General features: G+C 41.5%; 1 protein-coding gene across 1 annotated transcript in view; it reads left to right on the top strand.

Annotated features, from left to right (window-relative positions):
• oxct1a (3-oxoacid CoA transferase 1a) overlaps positions 1-10,537 on the top strand; it is a 37,854-nt gene extending 27,317 nt beyond the window's left edge. The window contains exons 14-17 of the mRNA XM_061072315.1: positions 407-496; positions 1,478-1,558; positions 9,527-9,628; positions 9,746-10,537. Of these exons, the coding sequence (XP_060928298.1) occupies positions 407-496; positions 1,478-1,558; positions 9,527-9,628; positions 9,746-9,781 (309 nt within the window). The 3' untranslated portion in view covers positions 9,782-10,537. The remainder of the gene's footprint in view (positions 1-406; positions 497-1,477; positions 1,559-9,526; positions 9,629-9,745) is intronic.
• Positions 10,538-13,258: the final 2,721 nt, after the last annotated feature.

Genomic DNA, 13,258 nt, shown 5'->3' with positions numbered 1-13,258 from the left:
TAAAATGTTTCTCTCAAAATATTTTTGGAATAAACAGAGGTAAAGTACATTTTGTCCTCTTTAATTGGACAATCTGGTTTTACCTCACCACAGTTTCTCATACTGGAGATTCATTTTAATCTTCTGCTCCTTTCCTTTATCTCACTGTGTGACTTTTTCTGCTGGGTCTTATTTTTTTTAGTGCATGGATAAAATTAGACTTTTACTCTGCACAAAGCATTACATTTTATTCTTGCACTGAAGACACAGAAACTTTTATATTTTATGGTTTTGTTGTAGGCTACAGTGGAAGTGATAGTAATTTTAAAACCTGTACTCTTTGTTGGTTTTGGATTTTATTTCATTGTCCACCCATAAATAAATGTTATAACTGAAACTTCATTAAATTTCTTTCTTCCTGTCTTAGGGTAAGATGGTGAAGGGAATGGGAGGAGCCATGGATTTGGTGGCTAGTGCCGGAACCAAGGTGGTGGTGACCATGGAGCATTCAGCTAAGGTTTGTGTGTGTGTGTGTGTGTGTGTGTGTGTGTGTGTGTGTGTGTGTGTGTGTGTGTGTGTGTGTGTGTGTGTGTGTGTGTGTGTGTGTGTGTGTGTGTGTGTGTGTGTGTGTGTGTTTGTGTTTGTGTTTGTGTTTGTGTTTGTGTTTGTTTGTGTGTTTGGATGCGCGCACAAAACACTCAGAAGCAAGCAAGCAATCAAATTTCCAATTTCCTTTTCCTGTGTTAAAACCTTCACCAGTACACTCTGTATCTACTTTCATCATAATGACTGAGAGTTATGACTGATTAAAGATAATTCTGTTAATGGATTTCTTAATGCCTCTTCACCAGAGAGTGTTGGCTCATTCTGATGAGATTCAGAACACAAACCATCTCCCGTTATTTTGCCGTTGGCTAATTCGAGTCTACAATTTGACTCTGGGTTTCAGGAGCAGCATATTAGTTATACTGGTGCTGCAGGGCTTCTGACAAAGGCTGTTGGGCAATCCAGCTGAATTGGTTTACTTATAGAAAGTCCAGTCTGATATGATGCAAGGGCAACGTAACATTCACTATTCACAGAAGCGTGCAGTTTTTTGCTAATGCGAGCCTGTCTGGCACCCATTTGTAGTCCAGATGGTGCAGCAGGTGAGAATAAATTTCCTCCCCTGAAGCTTGTGTTCATTCATGATGGAGAAGGTGGGGGTGGTGGTTGATGTATGGTGTGTGTTTTTCAGGCAGAGTTTGAGGTGTTTGGATGTGGGCTTTTATTTCCTGACTGGCAAGGAAACTGAAATATACAATTAAATGGAATATTTGGTGTATTTACCCCTCAGGGTTAGCCTCAGAGTACATAACCATCTGAACCCTGGGTACTTTAAGGTTTATGCTGCATCACTGAAAGTATGAACACACTGGTCTTTTGTGTCTGGCAAACTGAACTGACTAAATTACCTCTACTTTAGTTTTTCTTTTAATCTGCTGCTCTTTTCTTTCAGGGAGGAAAACACAAGATATTGGACACATGCAGCCTGCCGTTGACGGGGAAACAGTGTGTGGATCGTATCATCACAGAGAAGGTGCGTTCTGATCATTTTATATGTATTTCATATATGCAAACATTGTCTTCACCATCCTAAATTTAAATACAAGTGGATGGATGGATGGATACATGCATGAATGGATGGATTAGCCATTAGTCATAAATTTGAACTGCTTACTCAAGTAAGCTCTGGTCTCTGACTCTAACTCTTAGCCTGTAAAAGACCTGGATGATGCTTTCTTGATTTATTTATCATTATTTAAACATTTGCTACAGATTTTAGTCACTTCTAAATGATTTCTATCACAGTTCACCTTGCAAAGTAATAAAATGGCCCACCTTGCTGTCAGTGGGTTGACTGAAGACAAACAGTTAATATGTAAACGTTGACAGTTTGCAGTCCCAATATATCACCGTCAGTCAGTTCCCTGAATATTAAAGCAACAAGCACAGGCGTACAGAGTCAGTGAGCCTGGTGAAACACAAGTCACACACATTGCTTCTTTATCTTTCAATTACATCTGCCTCACATGCATGCACACCAGACACACACACACACACACACACACACACACACACACACACACACACACAAGCCACTGATGGTTTGATATGTTTCAACAGAGTGACACTGGTAGATAGAAATTCCATTTATTAAATCAACACTAATTCAATCAGTTGATTTCTGTCGAAGGATGGTTATTGATTTCCATGGTTGGGGTTGGTTTCCCGTAAATGAAATGTAAATTATGATTATTATTATTGTGGTTGTTGCTTATGATTAGTGCAGTGCCCGCTCTTAACATGCTTGTGTTAAAAGCTGTAAAAGTGACCTGCAGCTGTGGCCAGTAGAGAGGGTCCTCAGAACCCTGCAGCTGTGTCACCTCTTTCTGCACAAAGAGCTGTTCACTTGTTCATTCAAATTTAAGTGAAGTTTGACTGCGACACGGAACTCCGAACTGGAGAATCAGTTGTCTTGCTGTCGTCAGAACCCGCTGTTGTCGTGAACGCACATTAGTCGGGATTGACAACCTTGCTTATGTTGATTAGTCCCAGCCGCTGCTTCTTCAGAGCACTGGTCACGTGTTTGTTCAAAGTTTATTAATATTGAATGAATCACGTGACAGACAGAGATTTCTGGCCAGACGCACTTCAGCTGTGGTGTTTGCAGAGGCAAACACTCAGGGATTTAATGTTGATTATTGATTTCTGGCCTTATGAATAAAATTGACTAGACTCCATGTGGGTGTGCGTGGAGTTTGAGAGGCCATGGAGAATGATTTTGTGCTGGCTTCAAGAGGTTTTGGCAAACTGCCGGATAAATCGGGATGGAGAGAGCGAAGGGGGGAACATTTGAAGGGACTCCTGAACCCAACTGACACAAACTCTGTGGAGGAGGTGGAAGAGAAAGTGGAGCTTTGCTCATCTCTGTGGTGGAAATTATTGAGGTAATTTAAAAAGCACAGTGTCAGGGATGGAAGAGATTCAACCTGAGGCTCCTAGTATTGCTTGGCATGCTTGCAAGCTGGGAACAATACCCATGGCCTGGCAGGTAGGGGAGTTTATCCACATTTTTTTTTTTTAATTAGACCTTGGGGTTTATTGTGGAAAATCGTACTGCTCAATCTCACAGTGAGCGAGAGCTTTGGAGCTGCATCTCTTAAATTTTTGCGGGAAAAGCTCACTACAGTTAGAGATCCTCTAGTAAACGTTGCTAGCCATTCCAAAATCAAGGTTGAAAATCAAAGCAGATAGAGCCTTTTCCGTTAGGGCCCCTATACTTTGGAACAATCTGCCAGAAGAGATTAGACTCGCAGAATCAGTCACCTCTTTTATATCTCTTCTTAAGACACATCTCTATAAATAAAAAAGCTTTTATCGCATGATGTCTATGACCTTTATTATGTTTATCTTCTTAACTCTGATTGCTTTTTGTAAAGCACTTCGTTACTTGTATTGAAAGGTGCTATACAAATAAAGTTATTATCTTAACCATTATGTTTAGATGTTGTTCTCGGCAGCACATATGGTGAGGAGAAAAACGGAAAAAGAGTCTTGAATGAGCATGAATCATTCACATTCCTCCGAGATTGTCACTCAAACTCCATTTAACTGGAATTACTACTGTTCCATTTATAGGTAGAACTTATCCTTTCAGAAAAGGGCTGGAGATAGTCTTAGGGTGACTTTTTCTTTTTAAGTGAAGATGGAGGGTAGAGAGCAGCTGGAGGAAAAAGAAGAATGCAGCTCTGATTCGGAAATGTAGGGGTTGTGGGTACAGCTGACAAAAACAAATAAAAAAAAGTCCAAAGCCAGGTTCTGGCTGCTAGCAGATCTCAGTGGACATATAGTCTTTATGTCCCTATGTATACTGGTCAGTTTCCTGCTACTCTGATGGTTATTGCCTTTGGAACTCGCTCATTGAAAACATGACCTGTCAGGGGCAAAGTAAGACAGCGTGTCCACCCCGCCACCGCCCCCGTCTGTTCTTTTCTGCTCGGCTGGCTTATGTGGTGATTGCGCAACATTTCTCAGCAAGCAGATTTCTGTCAACATTTATAAAGGTTAAAGCTCTTTCTAATACCCCTTGAACACTGGCACCAACTCCTCCTCCTCCTCTCCCCCACCTTCTCATTTCATCTCCTGCTGCTTCCCATCCCCTTCTATTCATTAATACTATTTTCTTATTAAATCCCAAGCCTTTTTAATTATCTTGAATTCTATATTATGTCCTCCTTCAGCTCCTTCCATCTTTATCAATGCATATTTTCCTCTTATTTTCTCATCCTTCTCACTTCACTGCTGACCTCCACATCCCTCCTACTTCATTCTTTTGATACCGTCTCTGTTGTGCTGTAAATACATTCGAAAATACCCCTACTTGAAGGCCTTGTGAAAACTCTCTTCCTTTGACAGCGTTGGTCTCTCTTTGTATAGTCTAGACAGGTGTAACTGAGCTTTTCAGAATACTGACACGTGAATGTCAGCCTGTCAGCCTCCTAGATGTTTAACTCGGCTGCAATGTTTAGAAACCAACTTTTTGCCACCTCCAGCTATAGCAGTGAGTGTTTGTACTGAAAACCAATATACTCAACTGCACAATAAAGATGTTATTAACGACTTTCTGTTTCTGTTGTCAAACAGCACTTGTATAAAATAGGGATTCGCTTGAGGGTCAGATTATGATTATCACAGGGGCGGATCCAGTGGCGAGGCCAAGGGGGGGACACTGGCCCAAGCTGAAAGCCGGTTAGGAGTCAGGGGGGGGCAAACTAACAATATTTACATTGAATACTAAACCCTTAATACGACAATTTGTAAATATTATTTGAATTAGCTAAGCTTTTTGGAAGCATATGCTTTAAAAGGGAACAATTATGTGTGGCTTTGATCAAACCTATAGAGCTACCAGTAAACAAAGAATTACTTAAATGTGCACTTAATCAGGAATTGTGCATGGATGTTGAACATATAATTGTCCCCTCTGTGTAAATTGTGGCTCATTTATGGCCCTTGGTTTTCGAAAAATTATAGCTCCGCCACTGGATTATTGCACTGAAATGGAAACCTTGATCATTGACAAAACAATTATTGCATATTTGGCTTTATCCCTTATCTAAACCGCTTGTCCTATGAGAGTTGCGCAGGGGGCCTGAGCCAATTCCAGCTGACATTAGTGCGAGATGTGGGATACATCCTTGAAATGTTTCCACTCCATCACAGAGCTGACATATGGAGAAAAACAACCCACACTCAAATTCACACCTTTGGGCAATTCAGAGCTTAATTAACCTAAGCTGCATGTCTTTAGACTGGGGGAGGAAGCAGGAGTACCCAGAGACAACCTACGCAGACACGGGAAGCAGTCTAAGACAAAATAGGAATCAAGCGTCAACAAAACAAAACGGTCTCCATTCATTCTGGTTCATTGGAAAATAGCAAATGTTTCTGTGAAACATTTGCAGTAAACATTAAGAGAACAGAAATGCTGTGATATAATAAGTCTAGGTTGTTTGACACCACATCAGTGAGGTCAGACTGGACATGTAAACAGTTTGGGAGAATCCATTCTGTATTTGCTCAGCTGCACTAAATTTCCTCAGCCCTCCTTCACTGACTGTCTCTTCCAGGCTGTACCTGAATCTGAATGAAGTTTGCCATGCCAAAAACTAGGATACAATAGGGCAGCCAAAAGATTGTATTGCGTATTTGTAGCTAAGACTCAAATACACTTAATTAGCTTCCCTCATTCGCACGTTTAGTCATACTCAACAGGGATGGATGTAGCAGACGACAAAAACAGTCACATCATTTTCGTCAGTCATCCTCTTCTGAGTTATTCAAATTTATTTCATCAATAAACTTTACCTGCTGAATAATAATGGGTTTGGCTTACCTAGCACAGTATTGATCCGAAATTTCACTATAGCCAAAAAATCGTTCATTGTCATCATCCACAGGGACGGCCACTGTTGTTTCCATTGTTTGTTTTGTGTGTGGAGCCCTTTATGCAGTGTGCACAATAAGCAAGCATATGCCGCAGAAACAACATACAAGTTTGGGTATTTACATGTGAATGGGTTGATTTTACTCTTGTGTATATAATAGACTTGCTTCACAAATTATCGTGTACACTTTTGTTCTTGACATTAAAAGGCAAGCTGACACCTTAACTAAAAGCACAACGGGGCTTGAGAATTGCTTTCAAACTCAACACAAAACGAGTAATAATTTCCTGTCTCCAGTTTAATTTCCAATGTAATCGAATGTGCCTATGACAGGATATTGGCTTCCTTGAGGCATAATTTAACTAGTGATAAAACCCCAATCTGCTCTGCATCAACATCCTCATGACAACAATGAAGAGAAAACCTGTCGTCTGTGATTGTCAGTAAACACTGATCAATAAAAGTATCCATTTAGAAGTCTGTAAGGCCCCATGCTGAAACTTTACTGCTCCCACAGAAGAGATTGTACTAATACAGTTGAAGTACATACAACTGTTTAACGATCTCACAGGACAAGGTGTGAAGACAAACACAGAAGATGAGGTCTCCAGCGAGTACGACAACTTTGTTTTCCCACTCTGGACACAAAACCAATTAGGACACAATATCTGAATGTGTTGTCGAGTTTAACAACTGAAGTCAAGAGTCACATTTTATTCAGCAACTCGTATTCCAATTGATTAAATATAGCGGACTTATTTTTAAGCCTTTTGATCCTTATTAGCAAGCACAACGTAAAAAAATAAAATGATTGTTGTGGTGATCACAAGAGGAAACTTTCAGCAGTTGAGGATTAGACACTACAAACGCTGCATTATATACATTTCCATTAGAATCTATATGTTTGCAAAATGAGAGCTGAAACCAAATGTTTTTTCCATCCACAGAGATGCACACGACGATGCTTACATAGACAATATATTCTCACAAACACAACAACCTCCTTTACTCCCCATTGCCAGGAGGGATGGCCATTCCAAGTGTCCTAAATCGTGGTGCAATGAATTGAGACCGAGGGTCATGGGGAACCTGTTGCCTTAGGGGGTGTTTTTCTTGCTTCTCTATAGAGCAGGAGCATTTTATAACATCACCTGTTCTCCTCTCTTAACCACAGTTCCACACAGGATGTGGTATTTCTCTTGTTGTCCTTAGGGGGACATAAAAACATGCGCGTTTGTGTGCTTTATGTACCACAATTAGTAAATCGCCTCACTTCTCTGCCTCATGGTGCTTAAGTTGCTGCCCTTACAAAAGTCTACACACCGCCTAGTATTTTTCTCCTCGAACGTTATTTAGATAATTATTTCCTGTTTTAAATATAAGAAAAGAAAAAAAGTAATTGCCAATGTCATTCACAGTTGAGTAGAAAGGCCCCTGAATAATTCAGTCATCATAATGGGCCCAGAAAACCGTTACCTGTGGCATTTCCTGTAATAAAGCCAATGCCAGTGACAGCACTTGTTAAATTTCTCAAAATTGAGCCCTTTTCATTTGCTGTATTTCATTGAAATCGTATCGGATACGTTTATTTGTTGGACAGTAAAATTTTCATTTCTAATTCGATTGTCTAGACTAGAGCGTTAAATCGGCTGAATGTTGTTGGTGTATTACTGTTACAGGAAATTCGACCCACTACTCACCAAACCACAAATGGACGACACTGGCAGTTTAGTACCTCATATGAATCTGGATAATGGTGGTGACTTTAACTATTGTGAGAGAAATTGACTCAGCAGTTTCACAACATAAAGGCTGCTTTGCAAACAGATGGCTTAAGTGTTGGTATTATAAACTAGCTCAGTTGATAGTTAATTGCTTTAAAATGTTCCCACTTAGATCAAACGGAGACATTGACATAAACACAGCAGCTGCCGTATCTATACACTGTCGCCGCACCTATAGTCAACATCGATTTCCCTTATTCCCTCGTGATGCGTGTCACATTTAGAGACTCTTGTCTGCGTTATCCATAGACCCTTGTTCCTTGTGACATTCCATCTGCCTTGCTATATTGGGGTGAGATAGCCGCCTCCTGCCCTGTCACTGTGTGTGAGGTCCTAATGAGCTGAGAGTCCTGACAGGCTTGGCCGGGATGTGCTGGTGGCCTGGCCTGTCAGCCCCTGCTGAGAAGAGCCACAGGACCCAGCTCGGCTCCCAGCGCCTCGGCTGTCTTTAAAACCTATTTTTTGGAATTGTGTGCATACATGTGGGTAATGGCACGGCTGCAGATTCAGTCTCAAGGGTTATTATGTAAAAATGGACACACTGGGCTTCGCTTACCTATTTGTTACATCAAACCTGTGTTGAGAAGCAGCAGTCTGGAAATAATTGGTTTTAATAAAGTATCCTCTCTAGAATTGTCTTCTAAAAGACTGTTTCTAAAATAAGTTTATTAGGCACAAACAAAAAAGTAGAGGTTGTGTTGATGCTGACCATCTTTTCCAGTAAAAGCAACCAAGTAAGAAAGATCTGCCGCAGCATTAAAGCACATTTTACAGATTTGAATGTTGTGGCTGATCGTGTACATCACTGCCCTGGAAGGAAAAATTATTATGGCTCAAGACATGGCGATGTAGTTCGTACAGGTCAGTTGTCTGAAGTGTCACTGTCAGACATGTTGAAAGCTCCAGGGGCCTCATTTATGAATCACCTTGGACTCTGAGTTTTTGTGCATAAACTGTGTGTTATCTCATCTGTAAGGTGGGAGTCAGATTTTCACATTTTGTGCTTGTGCATATTTAAGTATGTAGAACAACAATTATCATGCACGAATCCCAGGTTGTAGAGAAGTGTAAAGAGATTGCCCAAGTAACCTCAGAAACTCAGTGATATCTTAACCTTGTATAATTATTGATAGATGACACTCTTCTATGGTAGCTCAAGAGTAGTCTCCCCCCCACTCTGCTTTTCTACACCAGTGGTAGCGGGTAAACGCAAAGCAAAGGTGATTGTCCTCTGTCCTTTGGAGAGGAAAACGAATAACTCACGCTACATACTCTAATATAAAAATAACCACCAGAATTGAATTGGTTTATAAATGACCCAAATGCACTGTGTCAAGTCAATGCAGATCCACTCTAACAGCCATAGAATGGGTCCTGCGTCTTTGAGTTACCTGTTTTGACCCTGTGAGCTTAATTCATGTTATCCAATGGCACAAGGAAAAACCTTCTCTGCATCCGTTAATCTAATATTTGTATAAAGGTTAATTCCCTCCAGTAACCTTCATAAAAAAGCGGTTCATAGCAGGCTACTTCCAACTCCTGGTTGCCGACCACTCCCTAGGCTGTTCTTCTCTTTTAGCTCACTTTGATAACCGAGGCTCCCACATCCTCGTCTGTGACGCTGGCGACCACACACACATCATAGGATTTAAAGCCATATATTAAGGAAATAATCCCTCCCACTATTTTGTGTTTGTGTCTTGTCATCCCCGCTCTCATCCTTTTTATCTATTCCCTCCCTCCGTCTCTTTCTGCCCTCTCTCTTTCTACCAGGCTGTGTTTGATGTGGATCAGACAAAAGGCCTGACTCTAATAGAAGTATGGGAGGGGCTCACTCCAGAGGATATTAAGGCATGCACTGGCACAGAGTTTGAGGTGCGTAGCTCAACCGTTATTTTGTACCAGGATCATATTTCAGTGACTTTGACTTTGAGGTTACTAACCAGGATGCATTTCTTCTCTCCTCCTTACATCCCACCCGGTGTCTTCTAGGTGTGTCCCAATCTGACGGCCATGCAGCAAATCTAGAGGAGCCTGGAAAGAGAGAGAGATGCACTTTTGATTTGTATCCCCTCATTTCTCTGTGATGAACAGTTGATTTAGCAGCCTGTGATAGGTCAAATAAGCTCATAAACCAAAACTACTTCAGGTCACATCGCTTCCTGCCTTCCTGACTTATAGGATCCAAAATGAAGGATTCTTTTTTTGCAACCAGATATAAGAAAAACGATTTGGGATCATTACATTGTTGCGTATTACACCATCAGTTAGTAAGTTATTCTTATGCAGATTTTTCTACTATGATCAAATTCATGCAATATATACAACTAAATGTGATTTCATATTTACCGCAGGGTCAAGACGTTGCTATAAAATGACACAGAGCTGAAATGTAATTAAATAACTAAATCAATTTAGAAGAGAATTAGCTGTAATGTTATTCAAGAGATTTCTCATTTGGAAGAAGGGAATATGTAGGTAGTTGTACCATTTGTTACAAAAAAGTATTTTAATGATTTATGCAGTCGATATGCAGTGAGATATCTATTCTTCATTTGGGAAATGCAGTATATGAAGGAATGATGATCTCCTCCTCCACAGCGATATGAACATTGTCTACCTGTCGTCCCCCCCCACACTCTCATATTTTGCAGCTGGTTGTTGATGTTGAGTTGCTCGGCTCGTCAACCAGAAAACATAATGCCTCCAGATTTTGCACTCAGACGTTTGCCGTCCCTCTGCCTTTGTGTAAAATAAAATACGACTGTGTGCTGAGTGGAACAAGTGCAATTGTATTCTTTTTCTCTGAATAACTGTCGGCTTTTATTCAGCGCATCAAATCCCACTTGGATTTAAAGCCAATCATTTGAGATTGATTGCCTCTGACACTCTACAGGTTTAATCCTTCCATATATGGATGGTGGGCTTACATTGACATTCATGATGCGATTTCTCCACTCATGTAAAGAGGCGCTCCCATTACCTGAGGGCTGTTATGTAACTGGAGAAATTCAGCCACTGGGCTTTTGGGTTCAAGAAGATCAACCGGGTTGGATCGTCAAGCAGAAAAATGTAGGAAAGTGACAGGGGCTGTTGCCACCGGCTGTTGATGTTAATCCAGCACATCCCTTAATGGATCAAACCAGAGCGCTTCCCTTTAAGCCTTAAAACTTTTACAACCTATTTCCTCATCAACGTAGTGGAACGCACAGAAATAGAAAGGAACATGACAGGCTGCAGCGGGAACAAATGGGTCTTAACACTCCGAGTACGTGTACTTTTTAAACTGTTGCAAAGGACAACGTGACATTCACTGGCACCGATTTTCAGGTTCAATAAGATAGTAAGGTAGAGAGGTCAGACGACTCACCCCCCATACCGAGGGGCATGAACTGATTCTCACTGTGCTCATCGGCTCTTTTGGACACTGCTGCCAACTGTCGTCAATCACTATCAACAGGAATTGTTCAACCTTGGCTAATTAGGACATTTTCGGCCTCAGGCAATTAATAACCTGTCGTGTGTTGCCGGGGTTGATTTCATCCAACTGTTATCTTTCCCGCTCATCCTTATGAGGATTGCAGAGGGAGCTGGAGCCACTGTCGGCAGACATTCAAGAGGCAAGGTACACACTACACAGGATGCCACCGTATCACAGGGCCAACACACGAAGACAAACGACCATTCACTCAGGTGGAAAATTAAGCTTCTGCTTTACCTAACCTAGGTACCGGGGGGGAACATGCTAACTCCAAGCTGGGATTTGAACCAGAAACTTCTTGCTGTGAAGTAACAAAACTAAACACTGCACCGTGTTGCCCCTGTGTTGATTTCAGAAAACCTAAAAATAGATTTAGGTTTGAAGTTTAGACAGGGTAGGGAGAATCCTCTTGGATTTTTGGACAGATCAATCCAGGTTCGTCTTTTTGTTGTTTCTCCGTGGAGTCGAACAAGAGACGAACCAGAGACCTTTTCTGCCCATAGTCCAAGTTTCTGCCACTAGTCCACCGCCGCTCCCCATGAATTTGTGCCTACTGTAAAGCAAACATCCTATTTTAATGACTATTATGATACTTGATGACCTCTGGATCAACACCTGCACTCACTTGGAATTCAAATGTCCACACCAGTATTAACATGTAGTAGACTAAAGTGCAGTGCCTGTTCTTAACTTATCTGTTTGGAATGGGCTGTTTGCTCGTCCTGTGGTGAGGCCGGTTGCAGCTTTCCCTATATGAAAGTGTTAAAGTAATTGAGAAGTAAAGACTCTGAAGCTCTTCCACCACTGCTGCACAAAGAGCGCTTCACCTGTTAATTCAGGGTTCAGTGAAGCTTGAATCTGTGAGCAGTGATCGTCAACATAACCATATTCGACACCGCTCTACCATAGGCCATTAACAATACACATGCCAGCTGTAAGGCTGGTAAGATGAGCGGTTCTCCAGATATGACATTTTTGGAACGACAGCAGACTGAGAGAAGATTAGTAGATTGATAAAAGTTTGTCTGATTCCTAAGTATTAAAGTAAGAAGGTAATGATGCAGGTCTGCTCGTTATCTTTTTTATGACACAATTCTGGCTGCAATTTTGCAAATTACACTGTTACAATGTTGAATCTAACCTTGGATACAAACGTAATCGGTGATGATTATATGCAGTGTGGTTATGTCATTATTGATCTTGTTTATCCAGCAGTTCAATGGGAGCCACCCTCCCTTACATGAAACATGGTGCAGAGACACACCCAAGAGGGAAATGGGAAACAAGTCTAGAAAATTCATCTTCATCAGAGTTGCACCACACACGAGCTTCAAATGTCTTTTCCTCTGAGGCGGGGAGATGCAGCTTTTTCAAAATAATCATCTCCACACCTTTGTGCCCTAGTTTGTGAATGACCCATGTTAATGCCACGCAGCTGATTAGCACTACAGTGAATATGTCAGTTAGTCATCATCACTGTCAGGATGAGTCACTGCCATATTGCCTTCAGTCGGAAATGCTCAGAAATCATCTAGGAATTAACCTCTGATTTATTTTGAGTCAGTGCTCCAAGGTATATGGGAAAAGTAATAAAAATGCATGTGCACATCAATGGGTGTGTGTAAGACCCTGCACCTCTCAAGAGAAAAAGCAAACATTTGAGGAGCCCCTGTGATTTACTGTTGAAAGAAAACAAAAAGATTGATTCACTATTGGATATAAATTTTCTAGTGTAGGTAAATCCAGCATTGTCCTCGTGACAGTGGGATTGGTGCAGATTGTTGGAAACACAACCACCGACTGTTGAGTCACATGTGGATCCGTCCAACCTCATTTTCATAATTGTGCATTGCGCGCTGATGTGCACTGTTCAGGGGGGGGGGTAGGACCACAGCCCACAGTCTCAGTGGTGCGTGTGCGTGTGGGTGAGTGAGTGAAAGAGAGAGAGAGCCCACTCCAGCTTGGCACAGGCACCGGGTCTGGGAGAGAGGAGGCAGCAGCAGCGCGGTGTGCACGGCGGCAGC

The sequence above is a fragment of the Limanda limanda genome, chromosome 5 (assembly GCF_963576545.1).
Source record: "Limanda limanda chromosome 5, fLimLim1.1, whole genome shotgun sequence".
In the NCBI taxonomy this organism is placed as follows: domain Eukaryota; kingdom Metazoa; phylum Chordata; class Actinopteri; order Pleuronectiformes; family Pleuronectidae; genus Limanda; species Limanda limanda.
Note: the sequence above shows the minus strand (reverse complement) of the source record. Positions and strands in the feature narration are given on the sequence as shown.